General features: G+C 35.1%; 2 protein-coding genes across 2 annotated transcripts; one reads left to right on the top strand and one right to left on the bottom strand.

The window, feature by feature from the left end:
• Positions 1-5,381: 5,381 nt before the first annotated feature.
• Positions 5,382-7,752, top strand: LOC112791414 (3',5'-bisphosphate nucleotidase AHL). Its single transcript, XM_025834236.3, has 3 exons — positions 5,382-5,792; positions 6,477-7,149; positions 7,229-7,752. The coding sequence occupies exons 1-3, from the start codon at positions 5,453-5,455 to the stop codon at positions 7,530-7,532; spliced, it is 1,317 nt and encodes a 438-aa protein (XP_025690021.1). The 5' UTR covers positions 5,382-5,452; the 3' UTR covers positions 7,533-7,752.
• Positions 7,753-9,461: 1,709 nt separating this feature from the next.
• On the bottom strand, positions 9,462-15,366 carry LOC112791416 (secretory carrier-associated membrane protein). The gene is made up of 12 exons (XM_025834243.2): positions 14,880-15,366; positions 14,159-14,275; positions 13,996-14,058; positions 13,843-13,876; positions 13,472-13,594; positions 12,833-12,895; positions 12,624-12,717; positions 10,596-10,641; positions 10,443-10,510; positions 10,178-10,226; positions 9,899-9,964; positions 9,462-9,811 (listed from the first exon to the last, which is right to left on the bottom strand). The coding sequence occupies exons 1-12, from the start codon at positions 14,934-14,936 to the stop codon at positions 9,725-9,727; spliced, it is 867 nt and encodes a 288-aa protein (XP_025690028.1). The 5' UTR covers positions 14,937-15,366; the 3' UTR covers positions 9,462-9,724.
• Between the last annotated feature and the right edge of the window lie 595 nt (positions 15,367-15,961).

Consider the following 15,961-nt stretch of genomic DNA (forward strand, 5'->3'; position numbering starts at 1 on the left):
AGAAGACCTCGTCTTAAGACGAACGGAAGAAGCACGGAAACCACAAACACATGGAAAGCTCGCAGCAACATGGGAAGGTCCCTACCGAATAATACAAATACTCGGCAATGGAGCATATAAACTTCAAACATTACAAGGAAATGACATCCCTGGAATATGGAATGTATCATCTCTTAGATCTTACTTATCATAAGAAGATATGGCCATGGGGAGACACTCTTTTTCCTACTCACAAGGTTTTTTCCAAAAAACAGGGTTTTTCTTGGAGAGGTTTTAATGAGGTCCCCCACCCCATATCAGTCATATACTTAACAAAAACAATCAACTACACACTTTTCTAATCAGAACATCTATTTATAAATACCAACTATCCCAATATGTCAAATATTCAGTTAATGTGCGCACCTTCAAAATCAAAGTATCAAACACCCTATACGGGTACAAAACACCTAGGCCCAATTAAACAAACATAAATTACAAAAGCAGTCCTCTAATATGCTCCTTTCTCAACTGATTCACTTTCACCCTGATTCTCAGGCAGGGTACCATCATCCATAAGGCGACCACCGCTTACAATCTTCGTAACATCAAGTAAACTCACATCAGCATCCGGAGCAACGACACCAACCTGAGCCACAGCTCGGTCAAAGCCAAGAGTAAAGGCAGTCAAAACCTCCTCCTCAAGCTCGGCAACCCTTGCCTTCAACCCCACCAACTCAGTAACATTTGCCTCCCTATCCCCCTCAAGCCTCAGCAAGGCCTGAATAGACAAAAGCTCGGAGGAGGACATAGCAAACATAAGAAACCCAATCAGATAATCTTCACTCTTAACCCTATCCTCGCATTCTAAAACTTGCCGAGGATCAGCAGACCAGAATAACGGAAACCTCTCTTCCATCATAGCGTCAAGATAAAACGGGTAACACTCCTCACAAATCTGAACCTTCATAAAGAACTCCTTGAAATCCTTAAAAGAAGACTTGTACAGGCTGAAGATAGCTCGTCCAAGATGACTACTCAAGTTCACCCAGCCACCCTTCCAAACACCTTTCGCTTGAAATAACGAAAAGAAAACCCCAAGGGAAGGATAACAACCAAGATACTCCATAAGACACTCAAAGGCACGAACAAAAGCCCACGAATTAGGGTGAAGCTGCGTGGGAGCACAATTCAACAGAGACAACACACCACACTGAAAATCAGTAAAAGGAAAGCGAACACCCAAATACATTCAACATGCACGTATACACATAGAAGTAAGCCCAGTCATCCCTCTTCTCACATACTCTATCACTCTTCTCGCAAGGTAAGAACCTAACCCTCAAACTGTCTCCACCCCTGACCCACCTCGCACTATTCAATTGCGACAACATATTAGAACTACTAAATACCGAAACCCGAGACTTAACGTCGCTATCAACCCAACCATAAAGGTCATTTTCATCCAAAGCAACTCCCTTCTTACCCATGCAAGCCAACTACAAACAGTAACGAAAAGACAAGAGGAAACTGAAAGAAGATTACCTTTCTTACTCATCTTACTACTCAAAAACAAAAACCAAACTCGCAGAAGCCTAACGGATAGGGGGACAAGGAGTTACTTCGACACAGTACCCCACGTAGCCCCCTCCACTTCCCCATTAACCACAACTGGCATCCCCCCACTTCCCGCCTTCAAAAAAAAAAAAAAAACACCACAACACATTCTACGCAAGGCCCAATTTACCAAGCCCAAAAACAAACAAGCCTCGCAAGAGGAACACGTTGAGCTTGGGGGCTCCCCAGGCAAGAAACCCACATTAACAAAAGCTCCAAAAACAGCAGACCGAGGATATAGAAAAGCTCAACATGTTTCTCATGCCGAGCTTGGGGGCTGTGTACCTTCCCGATATCCTCGGCCAAATCTTCCAATATCTTCGTCCAACAAACTATACAACCGAGAATAAGTCCACCAAGTCAAATGATGCCGATATCCTTGCGTAACAAAATTCGGAAGCCCAATCCAAATAACAAACAACACCGAGCATTACTCGAATATTAACCTATTTAAACAGACGAGCATAACTCGTCAAGTCAAGGAAAAAGAGGAAAAGACGAGTAATCTACGGTTCACAAGAAATATCGAGCAATCATCATCTTCCATTTTTTTTCTTTGTTTTATTTTTCTTAACGTTATTTTCTTCCGAGTTTCTTATTCTCATAACTGACTTGAGCGTCGGAGTCCTTTTTTTAGGGTCCACGCCGAAGTCAACAGTTCGCAGGAGAACGCTTCTGAGTCCCCTCTCTGCCTCGACGCCGAGTACACTTCGGAAGCTCACTCAGGACGGAACAATTATTATTATTTAATAAATATTTATGTTCAAAATGTGATTTTATTTATTTTTTAATTAACTTATAATTTTATTTCTATTGTTATGTTATCGTTAGTTTTTTAAGATATTGTTGAGACTTGTTATGTCATTGTTGGTTATTTAAAATTTGATGTTGAGACTTGTTATATATATTTAAGTTTTTAATTTACAAAATCGCAAATCCAATCCAATCAAAACTGCTTGAAATTAGATCGGATCGGATCGATTTTTTTTAAAAACATCCAATCCAAACCGCACGCAAACACATTCCTAACCACCATTTCTATCCATACAAATTTAGAAAGTTGATAAATTTATTTATGGATGAATGAAATTAATTTTGTACTACAAAAATGAATAAATTATCATTTTTATCAATAAAAATTCTGAATTTTGATAAATATAGTCATAAATGAAACTAAGTTTTATAAATAAAATTAATTTCTTTCATTCATACTTATCTTCTTTTTGTTTTTCACATATCATCGTATACTTATTTCTGTAGTTCTGTGAGGAAAACCCAATAAATTTCAAGCATAATTTTGTTACTGCAATAATATTGGGTTAATTAGCATGCCATTATCTCATGTCAACCTTATACATGTAGCTTTGTTTTATTTTTTTGGACATGATGTAACCTAGCTTTTTTTTTTATGAAATGATATAACGTAGCTTTAACTTACCATTCTTGGATCGAACCAAAAAAAAATGTTTTCCCTCTTGGGCTTCGGCCCCTATGTCAAACTTTGTTTCCCTTTATGTACCAAAAACAAAATACCTAGTTGAAGAACCCGGGCTCTTGGTGCAAGGAAAATTCTACAAAGTAGAGACTAAAAAAAAAAGAGACTCAAAAGTATTTTAAATGTGAATTCTGACTTGTGCATGCTGCAACTTATTGCGGCAGATCTTTAAATAGAGCTTTAATTCGCGACGAATTAGTCTTTAGCCTGTCGGGTTGAAGAATATAGCGGACAACTAAAAAAAATATTTTAAATGCAGCTGAGGCTTAATGTTGTGTGAGTGATTATGTAGTGTGGATGTGTTGTGATACTTACTATTGAAGATTGTCCAATTTACTTGATAAAAGGAGAAGTATTTTAAATAAACAACTTCACTCATATATGATTGATACAGGAGTGAACTAAAAAAAACAAGAGAATGGATGAGATCACTTTTGCATATGGTTCACGTCATAGAGGAACAGCTAGATATTAAGTACATCTAATTTATCTATAAAAGTAAGAATGACTTCACATCAATATTATAATTGAACCCACCCGCAATTAAGGGCCAGCACTCCAGAATGATCAAGTTTTGTTTTCTTTTTCAGAATGTATGTGGTAGCATCAACCATCAAACGAGCTTTCTTGTCTTCAGTTATTTTCTTGCATTCAGATTTCAGACTTACACATTGTACACGCAATATATTCTGTTCAATCAAATTAATAGTGTTCATCATTATAACAAATTGAATCTAAGCATATGATTCATCCTTAAATATTTTTTATTAAGTAAAGAGAACTATAAATCGTAATTTTTCATTTTGTTATATTATATATATACAATTGAGATTTTAAAAAAATAACCTATGCTATTAATTAAGTTAATTATATTTTTCTTTTGAATTTTCAAATAACTGAATATATATTTTTACAAAAAGAAAAGCAAAAAGTCAAAATCTATCAATAAATGTTACACTTCTTACTAGTATTATTAAGTCAGACGCTTACTATTATAAATAAAAAATGTTAAACCCATGAAATTAAAAAATATTTATACACTAAATATTCTCAATATTTGTATAAAAATATGATTGTTATTAATTAATTATATATTTAAATTAATTTTTCATAATTAAAAGATATATACTTAGTTATTAAAAAAATACTAATATTAAAACTGTGTTTATTATAAAAGATGTATATGCAGTATAAACACCAACATACTTGCATAACCAATCATGCTTATATTGAATCATATGAACAAGGTTACTGAAACTCATGGCACATGTCTATGTCATTCACACACAAAAGGATAGTGTTAGATGGATATATCATACTTTTTGAATTAATTAACACTTGATTATGGCTTAAAAAAATGAATGATGTGTTGTGTATGTTCTCACTGCTTTAGTGATGGTTACCGCCAATTTGTCGTGAGGCAGTACAATAATTGACCCAATTGGCTAATTCATCGGTTACAATTCCTGTTACTACTGACCAACCAATGGGTTGCTGCATGCACAAAGTGAGATTCGAACCCTCGATACATACTTAAGCGAACGAGTGACCCTCGACCAATCCAAGTTACAATTCCTAATACTAAAAGACTAATAGTATGTAATAGAGGAATTACATGATTAACCCTATAACTCAAAACACCCATTGGGGGATACTGAGGGTAAATAAAAATTAATCATATATCATTCTTTTTTAAGGTTTAATATATTTGCAAATTGCTTCAATGTTTTTGAAAGAGACATTTATTTTGAAAAAGGGAGAATACATACACTATGTATAAATGAAAACAAGTTTAGTTATTATTTTTGGCAAGAGTAATTGTTTATTCTAAGAATAACTAATAAAGAAGTTCTTAGATATCTACAAAATGGTGACGATGATGAGCTCATATTCGAGGATCACCCTTTGTTCCCTGCTCCAAATAAAGGGGAGGGTAAAATTATACTTGAGGATAAACTAACATGAATGATTCTAATCTAGGTAATGAATGAAATTTGAAAAGATTAAAATTCACACGAGCCCTGTTTACTATTTAAGAGAAGATTTATACTCAATGATGGAGTATCAACAAGTTTTTTTTTTTTTTTTTACCAAAGATAGGAGACTCAAACCCGCAACCTCTTAATTGAGTATGGGAGACTATGCCATTTGAGCTATAACTCATTGGCGGAGTATCAACAAGTTTGCTGTCTTAGAATATAATTTTTAATATTAATGTCATGGAGGTTGAATAAAAATAGCCTTCTTATTGAAAAAGTTACTAAGAGCAAATGTAAACATAATAGAATTAATGAGAATATATATAATACTCTATGGTTACTCCATAAATAATCAAATTCAATCATATTGGTACTACTAAAGATGCCTTTATATTGTTACCCCTTGTGTGCAAACTTGCCATATACCTTGAAACATGACACATTCACACACACCCTTGTAGAGCCTTCATCAACTTCTTCCTTATTGTCCTTCCTCCATCATAAACACCCTCACAATCTATCTAGGCACCTCAGTTTTGCGTCGAAATTCGACGAAATTTACTCTTCTCATGCCATGGAGGAGGACAGGAAAATGTTTGGTCTTGTCTCATCTGAACAAGAGAAATGTTATTCTAAGGAGTTGGATGTTGCTGTTAGAGCAGTGCACATGGCATGCTGCCTCTCTCACAAGCTGGATCATAATTCTACACATGAAATTGCAGGTCAATGTTCCTCAACTGCATAATTGTTGAACCTTATGTGTTCTACAAAATTGTCATGTGTATATATATATATAATGCTAGAGACATATCGACTCATATTTTAAAAATAACATGTACAGATAACACAACTCTTTGTTTTTATGACATTTTATACTTTTATGTTTGTCCAAAAACTTATTTTACGGAATTTTCTATTAAAAGAAACATGGGTTATGTTAGATTATATTGGAACAATTTTCGAGAATAGAGGTGTGCGGTAACATATTTTAGTGAATAAATAGTGTACGGACATAGTACCTGTGCTAAGATTCATGGTTTCCAGTAAAATTATAACAAGTGGCCTCTTCACTTGTGGGACATCATCATCAAAATAAATACTTATACATATATTCTAAAGTTCTTGTAAGTCAATGAAATGTTAGTTTTGGAGGATTTCAAGGGTTATACAATAATCATGATGGAATTGTACAAGTTAGCTGGTCTTATTGGTTGATTGAACTGCTTCCAAGGTCTTCCATGTTGAAGAAATCAATTGCTTATCCTATGATCTTGGACATGTTATCATACTTAAGACTAGTGATCTTGGTTCCAACTTCCAACTTGAATTCATAGTGGTTATTCATGATCTAATATACTCAAATAATTCAGTCATGTTAAAGTACTTCATTATGTTATTTGAAACAGATTGGAGTGTCCAAGCAATTGTGAGTTGGATATTCTCCCGGTGTTTAGGGAATGAAAACTTCTCAATTCTAGTCAAAGATGATGTCAAAACTCTCACCAAAACTGATGCATCTGGTTTGTTAGAATCTGTTGTCAAAACAGTTAACGAAATTCTAGCCGAATCGCCTCGATTTGGAATCCATGAAACAAAATCACCTCTTGGAGCTTCAGAGATTATTGACATGATCAAAAGTCACTGCAACAACTTCGTTGGGGGTCTGTCTGGAAAATTCTGGACGCTTAGTCCTGTTGATCAGCATGCTGTAGCTCTATCACTCATAGAGGATGGAGAAGTGGTTCTTGGAGTTCTTGGTTGTCCTAACTACCCTATGAAAAAGGAATGGTCTAGTTATCCTTACAGCTATCTTAGGATCATGTCTAAGTTGGCTCCTCCAACACATGAATCTTGGAACAAAGGGTGTGTGGTTTATGCCAGAAGAGGAAGTGGCAAGGCTTGGAAGCAACCACTTCTTCTCCATGCTCATGACAAGTTTGTGTGGCCAAACCATGCAAAGCAAGTTTGTTTCTCTTCCATTGAGGATCCTTCATTGGCCACTTTCTGTGAAACAGTTGAGAAAGCTAATCCAATAAGTCACTCTTTTACTCAAGGACTAGCTCACACTGTTGGTCTCAGGTGCATATATTTTGATTCATTCCATTATCACTATTAGATACCCTCAAATTACTCTCACAATAACTCAATATTTATGCAGGAAGCAACCATTAAAAGTATATAGCATGGCAAAATATGCAGCAATTGCTCATGGGAATGCTGAGGCTTTCATGAAGTTTGCAAAGGCAGGTTACAAGGAAAGAATATGGGATCATGCTGCTGGTTTTATCATCATGCAGGAGGCAGGTGGCATGGTAACAGATGCTAGAGGGAGTCCCCTAAACTTCTCAAAAGGATTAGATATAGAAGGCATTGATCGTGGTATAGTTGCTTCTTGTGGAGCCACATTGCATGAGAAGATCATTGATGCTATTGATGCTAGCTGGACCTCCTCTTGCCTTTAAAAGACTGTTTTTGTTGATATGCATGCATGTTGTGACTTGTGTTCATGTGAATAATATTATTAATCTTTTGTTTTCTGTTAATTATATGCAGTTCCTTATAGTAGAGATCCCCCTGTATCAACTCCAATTATGTTACTGCTGAATGATCAGTATTGGTATCATGAAAACTACTAGTGTATGGCATTGTATGAATAATAAAAAGTTAAGTAACATTTAATAAGGCATGATTCCTACTCCCAAGACTGAAAATGAAGTATTGCAACAACATCATTTGATATAATAAATGAGAGTATGCCATCGTTAATTACTGTCATATAAACAAATCTCTTCTTTCCACAAGGGAAACTGCACAGCTGTATGTATTTAATTATGCTGCTTCCATTATACAAAACAAGCATGTCATGTGTGTCATTAATTCCACACCTAATATATATATTGCAAGATTGACTATGTTGCTTTAATTTACATAAATTATATAATAACACAGAGAATGAAGTAAGATAATAAGTTGAGTCTTCAATAGGACGGTTTAAACTTTAAACAGAGAAACGTTTCTGTTTTGGCCAGAGGAGGTTCGACGTGCCCAGGTTTGGAATCGACATTGGAGTAGGATATGGAGGTCCAAATGGAGGGTATTCAAGGGGTGGTGTAGTAAGGACAACTGTTGTCTTCAAAGACAGAGGTCCTTGTTACCAGAAGAAGGTCACATGTCCAGCTAGGTGCTTTACTACTTCAGCCATTCTGGCAGGGGTACGGTGGCGCGGCTGCACCATTGATTGTTGGCACCATGAAGCAAGTTGCTCTTCATTAGACTTCATGGCATTCTGGAAAAGTGAAAACAATCAAAAGTATCTTACTCAAGATAGCTCACATGTTTTCATATATTTTTATTATTATCATATAGATACCCTCAAATACTTCAAATAAAATATTATGCAAAAAAAAAAAAACAAAAATAGCAGCAATTGCTCATGGAATGCTGAGGCTTTCATGAAGTGCAAAGGCAGGTACAAGGAAAGAATATGGATCATGCTGCTGGTTTATCATCATGCAGGAGGCAGTGCATGGTAACAGATGCTAGAGGAGTCCCTAAACTTCTCAAAAGATTAGATATAGAAGCATTGATCGTGGTATAGTTGCTCTTGTGAGCACATTGCATGAAAATCATTGATGCTATTGATGCTAGCTGACCTCCTCTTGCCTTTAAAAGACTGTTTTGTTGATATGCATGCATGTTGTGACTTGTGTCATGTGAATAATATTATTAATCTTTTGTTTTCTGTTAATTATATGCAGTTCCTTATAGTAGAGATCCCCCTGTATCAACTCCAATATGTTACTGCTGAATGATCAGTATTGGTATCATGAAAACTACTAGTGTATGGCATTGTATGAATAATAAAAGTTAAGTAACATTTAATAAGGCATGATTCCTACTCCCAAGACTGAAAATGAAGTATTGCAACAACATCATTTGATATAATAAATGAGAGTATGCCATCGTTAATTACTGTCATATAAACAAATCTCTTCTTTCCACAAGGGAAACTGCACAGCTGTATGTATTTAATTATGCTGCTTCCATTATACAAAACAAGCATGTGTGTCATTAATCCACACCTAATATATATATTGCAAGATTGACTATGTTGCTTTAATTTACATAAATTATATAATAACACAGAGAAGAAGCTTCTAGTCCTCCACGCTTTACCATACTAGTGTCTGAAACTCATCAGTAAATAAAAGTTGTTATATATTATCCATGTTGATCGGAATGGAGTTTGTTCAGCTGCTATTATTCATTTGCAATGATGCATTTCATTTTATTTGGCACGCCTGATATCACTGATCTCTTTGTACATTCAAGATTGATAGTACCAGTTTCTGGGATAAGAAAGTGATCAGAATTCATGTAGAGGGAAGAAATAGTGAACCAAAACTAAGAATAAATTTGAGCACGTTTCTACAAGCCACTGTTATGTCTACTACTCTGCTTATAATATACAGTACACAAACCACATTAATAGGTAGCATGTAAAACAAAACGGTGGGAAAATACATGAACAAACGTTATAAACAAAAATCACGCTAGGTAACATATTCTCTGTCATGATTTCTGTGGCTACTGATTTTTACATTGATCCAGGCACAACGCCGACCACACTGCTTTCTGGTACGAGATGATTTGATCAGATTGCAGCCCTCATTGCTCCCCTTGCAGCCTCCCGTTTCATCTCCGCAGCCTTGCCACTGCCACGGAAGTACATGTACACTTGCTGTATATGGCAACCAAGAAAGAAAATGAATAGGTGAATGGTAAGGTAAATCATGTCATTCAAAATCTGAAAAAGGTGGAAACAAACCTGAATAACCCAAATGCTGATCAATGTTTCGATGCAGAATAGTCCAAATCCAATGAAGTAGAAGATCTACAAGCAAAAAGAGAAAAGCGAAAACGAATGATCAACTTAGTTTGAGTTCAGCAGTATTTGCATTAAAATCACGTGTGTAGAACAAATCTTAAATGAAGATAAAAATACTCAACTGAACATATCTAAATCATTATAAATCATAAAAATCAAGTTGGATAATTAAATAATTAAATAATATGCAGGACTAAGAATCCAGATGAGCATTCTTACGCCAATCAAAGCATGGTCACCCAGCACATCTATGGCAGACAAAATGCCTCTGCATCAATGAGTACACAGTGGCAACCGTCAGGTAAATAAATAAATAAGTATGAAAAGATATGTACTTCAATTTAGCCTAAAATGAAAAAGGAAAAGGGATCTATCTTTTGCAAGGAAAAGAAATTTGATGTTCGGTCTCCTTCGTTACCAAAAGGAAGTCGTATAACTAATAGTAGCATGTTAAATAGCGTGTAGATATATGAAGGCAACATACGTCAGGGATTTTCCTTTGAAAACTATAGGAGGAGCAACTGCAGCTAAGATGCAGAATCCAATGTGAAGCTGAAGGCAGATGAAAAAAGGAAAAAGCGATTAGATTCCTTCCAATTGAAGTATACCGCTTGTATTATAAATATAATAAATTTACCAGGTAAAACATGAAGAACCATCCAAATTTCAAAGCACTTTCATTCCTGCAAAAATAATAATTGAGAAAATTACAAAAACCTATTGTGACACCAAATAAGGAGGACCAAAATATGCAGGTATAATGACTATTGTTCCAGTAAATGCTTCCAAAAAGCATAAAAAGGAAAATAATTGGTCAGGACTAGGATATCTCGATAAAATCCCCTATCATCAGTGAAATATTCTCACATTTTTTGTTGATAAGGCATTAATTGATTTAGGAGAAACAAGCTCAATCATATTAAATTCATTTACTTTAGAAATCTAAAATTCCTATGCTTTTAGCAAAATAGTATTTTGCAAACAACTCCTAGAGACCCCGAATCCTCTTACTTGTTTCCCAAGTAAACACGTCCCTCTCACCCCTCTCTGCTGTGTTTTTAACCCAAGTAACTAACTGTGGTTAACTGTAGATAAACTCGACATGAAAGCGCTGACCAAACTTTCTCGTTTTAATGCCCCTTCTTCATTAATCCTCAGCCCTTGACCACGAAATTCTTAGCCCTTTTTACCACAATTAGTTCAGCTAAGACTCAGATTTTTATTTAAGGAATCCTTGATCACAAAATTCATGAAACACTTTATGCATTTTTGCACAAAATGGCCGAGTTTTAGAGAGAGAAAGAGAGTAAATTCTTGAACTTCTCTGCGTCCCAGCCCTTATTCCAGCTGCTCTTCCAATGTTCTTCAAGAATCCAAGCCATACAAACACAATTCTTTGTCCGTTTTCACTAATTCTTGCATTTTTATCGAAAATTCAGCAAGGGGAGCTCTTGTTCCTTCCCCATTCTTTTCTGTTTTTCCAGCAGTGATCATGGTGAATTCTTGTTCTCTAGAAAACCCCTCTTGAAGCCCATATGGAGCACGCCTAAGGAGCTACACCAATTCAAGCTCAAAGTGGTCAAGTTTCATCACTTTTTGTGACACTTTTCGGCCAAGAAAAAAACTGCACAATACCCAGCCGAGTTCCTGCCTTTATGAGAGTATTTTCTGGGGAGGTAAGGGTTAGGAATAGTTAGAATATGTTTGTGCTTGATTCGGTGTTCATAGACCTCTTAAAACAAGCACAAACATGTTCTATCTAGTCCTAACCCTTACCTCTTGTTTAATTCAGTTCTTAGACCTCTCAAACACCAGAAAAAACACACACAAAGGCAGGGACATGGCTGGTTGTGGTGCAGTTTTTTTTTATGCCAAAAAGTGTCACAAAAAGTGATGAAATTTTGCCTCTTTGAGCTTGAATTTCTCTGGCTCCTTAGGTGTGCTCCATATAGGCTTCAAGAGAGGTTTTCTAGCATGGAAGAGAGCAAGAATTCATCATGATTACTGCTGAAAAAACAAAAGAATGGAGAAGGAACAAGAGCTTACCTTGCTGAAATTTCGGTAAAAACACAAGAATTAGTGAATTGTGTTTGTATGGCTTGGATCTAGAAGAACACTTGAAGAACATTGGAAGAACAGCTGGAATAAGGGCTGGGACGCAGAGAAGAAGTGCAGGAATTCACTCTCTTTCTCTCTCTAAAACTCTGCCATTTTGTGCAAAAATGCATAGTGTTTCATGAATTTTGTGATCAAGGATTCCTTAAATAAAAATCTGAGTCTTGGCTGAATTAATTGTGGTAAAACCGTAAAAGGGGCTGGAAAAATCAGAGGATAATGGGCTGAGATTGAGAGAGAAGGGGCGTGATTTCGAGGAAATACATTCAATCGCATAATGATGTGCTTATCCGCAGTTAATCGTGGTTAGTTACTTGGGGTTAAAAACACAGTAGAGAGGAATGAGAGGCTGAGAGGGGCGTGTTACTTGGGAAACAAGTAAGAAGATTCGGTGCCTCTAGGAGTTGTTTGCGGCATACTAGTCAGAGGTTCGCTTCGGGTAACTGTGTCCCGTTGAATAACGCATTAATTGATTTAGGAGGAACAAGCACAATCATATTAAATTCATTTACTTTAGAAATCTAAAATTCCTATGCTTTTAGAAAAATACCTAAAAGCACGATATAGTGGGCGATACCACAAAACATATGCTCCAGGAACCCCTGCTATGAAGTAGATAATAGCAAGAAACCATATTTTTACACCTACAAAAGAATAGAAAAGGCCAAGTTCCACATGCATGGAATTTGGAAATGTTAGAATTTTCATTCTAGCTTTTCAGTACTCAGAAATATTCTTATTCTATATCCTTAAACTGACCTTCACCCTTAATCCAAGCTGCAGTGACAGCTACAATGTTCCATGTCAGGCACAATGCTAATCCTGCAAAATATAACTTTTCATGAATGGCCATGGACTACACATCATCCGTACAACTTCATGGTGAAATGAATGATATAACATGACATGTGAATAAATATAATAATATATATCACAGATACATTCCACAGTGAACCATGTCTTATCAAGCCATTATTTTACTCAAAGGAGGGAGAAAAGGTTAGTTCCAGCCTGACATGTTAGCGGTTTTGATTGCTCATAAAACTAGCTTATCAGTACCTAACCTCTTCGCTTTGTTTTTTTTTTTTAATATTATAAATCGTTCATTTCAAAAGATTTTCGGGGTAAAAAGAATAAAATGTTCCATGTTGGCAGCAGAAGATGTAAAGTGATAGCTAATGACAACAACTTTAGAAAAATTTCCCCTTTTCTTTGGGTGCAAAAAACATTTCTTTTATTTTCATTAAATTTTACATACAAAAAGATCCCTGGACCAGAATCTTCTTAAAGAATGGAAATGAAGTAACAAGAATAATAATAATAAACATGCATAAAACACCTTCAAATACTCCGGCAGAGAGGGAGAGAAAGAGAAAGAGAAAGAGAGGAGTAACATACCTAACAACGTAGTAAATGCAACGTATTGCAGTCTTTGAAGATGAATTGGAATTTCATTAGCAATATCATGATGGATAATGGGGAAAAAAGGTGGCCAATTCTTCTCCTCAATAACAATTCCAGCTGCAAAACAGAATCTAATACATGAAGCACAGAATTTGAATAGCAAAAGAAACATGGAGTTTTTAAAAGGGAAAAAACATGGAATTTAATTCATTACCAAAAAATTCATCACCAAGTTTACAAAAACAAGCAAACTCAAGCCAAAACATTAAATACAAGATGCCTCATAGTTGCTTATTCCAGTAATTTAACCCAAATCAGCAAACATTAAGGTCTTCCAAAAATGTAGCCGTAAAGGAAATGTATACCTCGTGCAACTGCTTCTTCTTTTCTTCTCAGTTCCTATATTTTTGATACATCAAATGAAATAAGATGCACGTTAATTCCCATGTTATCAGGTTATGGTTACCAATCATGGAAACTCCAAACTAAGTAAAACCACCAAACATCCAGGTATATACCTGTTCCCGTCTTCTCAATTCAGCCTCCTTGGATTGGAGTTCCTTCTCCTTCTTTTTCATATCCTAAATTTTGAAATAGATTCAGAAAAAACAATCAATCATAGAAACAATACACGAAATACACATATAAATGAAGCAGGAATTCAAGAACCTAAATACATACCGTCGATGAATCAAGAGGTATGTCGACAGTCGCACCAAAGCCATAATTGTAATCAGCAGGTTCCGGCTTCAGAGGTGGAAGCCTTGAATTTGTGGCAGGGGCAACAGTCCCAGGATTCTGACAATCGATAAACAATACAGAGCATAAGTTGGGAATTGTTTGTTCAGAATTCTAACGGCGCAAGTAAAAGCATCTAACAATCACACTCTCCAAAAATAAAGTTTGACAATAAGCTAGAGATTATATTCCAGCCAAAGATCAACCATACTATCATACAGCTTTAACCTGCATATTTTAAAATTATGGTTTCTCTGCAGTCTCACGGACTAAATTATTATCATTAGCTTTCTAGTTGATACTCAAGACTAGTTGGTTTAATATTTCTTTTCTTTCATTAAGAATGGTTTTTGAAAATCTCTTCAAAACCCTACCTCATACGGGATGATTACTTCATCTTGATTCAATAAAAAACGTCGGTCACTATACCCAATTGCAAAGACAGCTTCACAATCCAAAACTAAAATCTGATAGCACCAAATCCCATATACACATGAAGAACCACAGACAACAAAAACTATAACTACCATGTTATTTTTGGTTCCAAAAGAAAATTACCTTAGCCCCGAAAACCAGCTTCCTCAAGCACATCAATTATAGAATCAAAACAAGTCAACCGAAAATGATAAACATCAAACAAAAAATTCGCAAAGAAGGGACTTACAGAGAAGGGATTAACTTCTTCTTCATCGAAGGGGTTACTGTCATAGCGACCAGCCATTGGAATTGGAAGCAGAGATAAAGGGGGTGAAGAGATCTGGGGACTCTGCGGAGAACAGAGTCAAATGGGTAACCAGAAAGAGAGAATTTTTCGAATAGCTGAGACTGAAAGTTGGAAACTTTGTTGGGAAGGGAAGAAAGGGTTTGCAAGAAGAGAAGCAAAAATTACAGCTACAAAAGAAAAGAGCTTATCTTTGGTCAGCTTAATACAGAAGAAAACAGAGTAACACAGACACTCTGCTTTCAAATTCAACTTTGCTCATGAACCAAGAAAAAAAAAAAGAATAAATAATAATAATAATAAATAATAATCAACTTTTTTCCAAACAAATTAAATTTTTTCTTGAAAAAGTATTGGAATGTAAATTTTAAAAAAATAAAAATGAATATTGTGGAATTTCATTTTAATTCATTGTGTGTGTTTTTTTCTTAATGAAAAATTGTGTACGAATTATCATTCATTATATGTTTTCTAATTAGAGTAAGTGTTATAAAATCTAATTTATGTGAGCTTTTATTAATTTGATTTATTAAGACCGAATTGAAAAACGAACTAGAGTTGCATTCGGTGACAGAAAAGCATAATCAAGTTTTCTTTTGAAAATAATGTGTTGCCATACCTCTGGTTAAAACTTAAAAGAGAAAAGGTGATTACCACCCCGAAAAAATTAAAAAAGGTAATCAATAATTTTTTTGTCCCAATGTGTCTTGTGCAGCTGCTGTTAGAAAGAGGACAAATTTGTTTTCAAATTTTGATTCCCTCATTTTCTCCAAAGCTGTTATTCAAAAATTAGGCCATATGTCTTCAACTTGGATGCTAATCTTTGTCCGGATTGAATTTTCTCAATTTTTTTCTCATTTAAAAAGATAAAGTATAATTTTTTATTATAAATTTTGTAAGTAAGACAAACAAATATTAAAAAAAAAACGTTTAAGAGTTAATAACCATACTTCATACTATCAAGTGAAAAAAAAAATTAAAAAAATTCATTTTTAACGTTGCGTTACTGCTTTTAATTATTTAAC

Source organism: Arachis hypogaea, chromosome 3, assembly GCF_003086295.3.
Source record: "Arachis hypogaea cultivar Tifrunner chromosome 3, arahy.Tifrunner.gnm2.J5K5, whole genome shotgun sequence".
NCBI classification, from domain to species: Eukaryota; Viridiplantae; Streptophyta; class Magnoliopsida; order Fabales; family Fabaceae; genus Arachis; species Arachis hypogaea.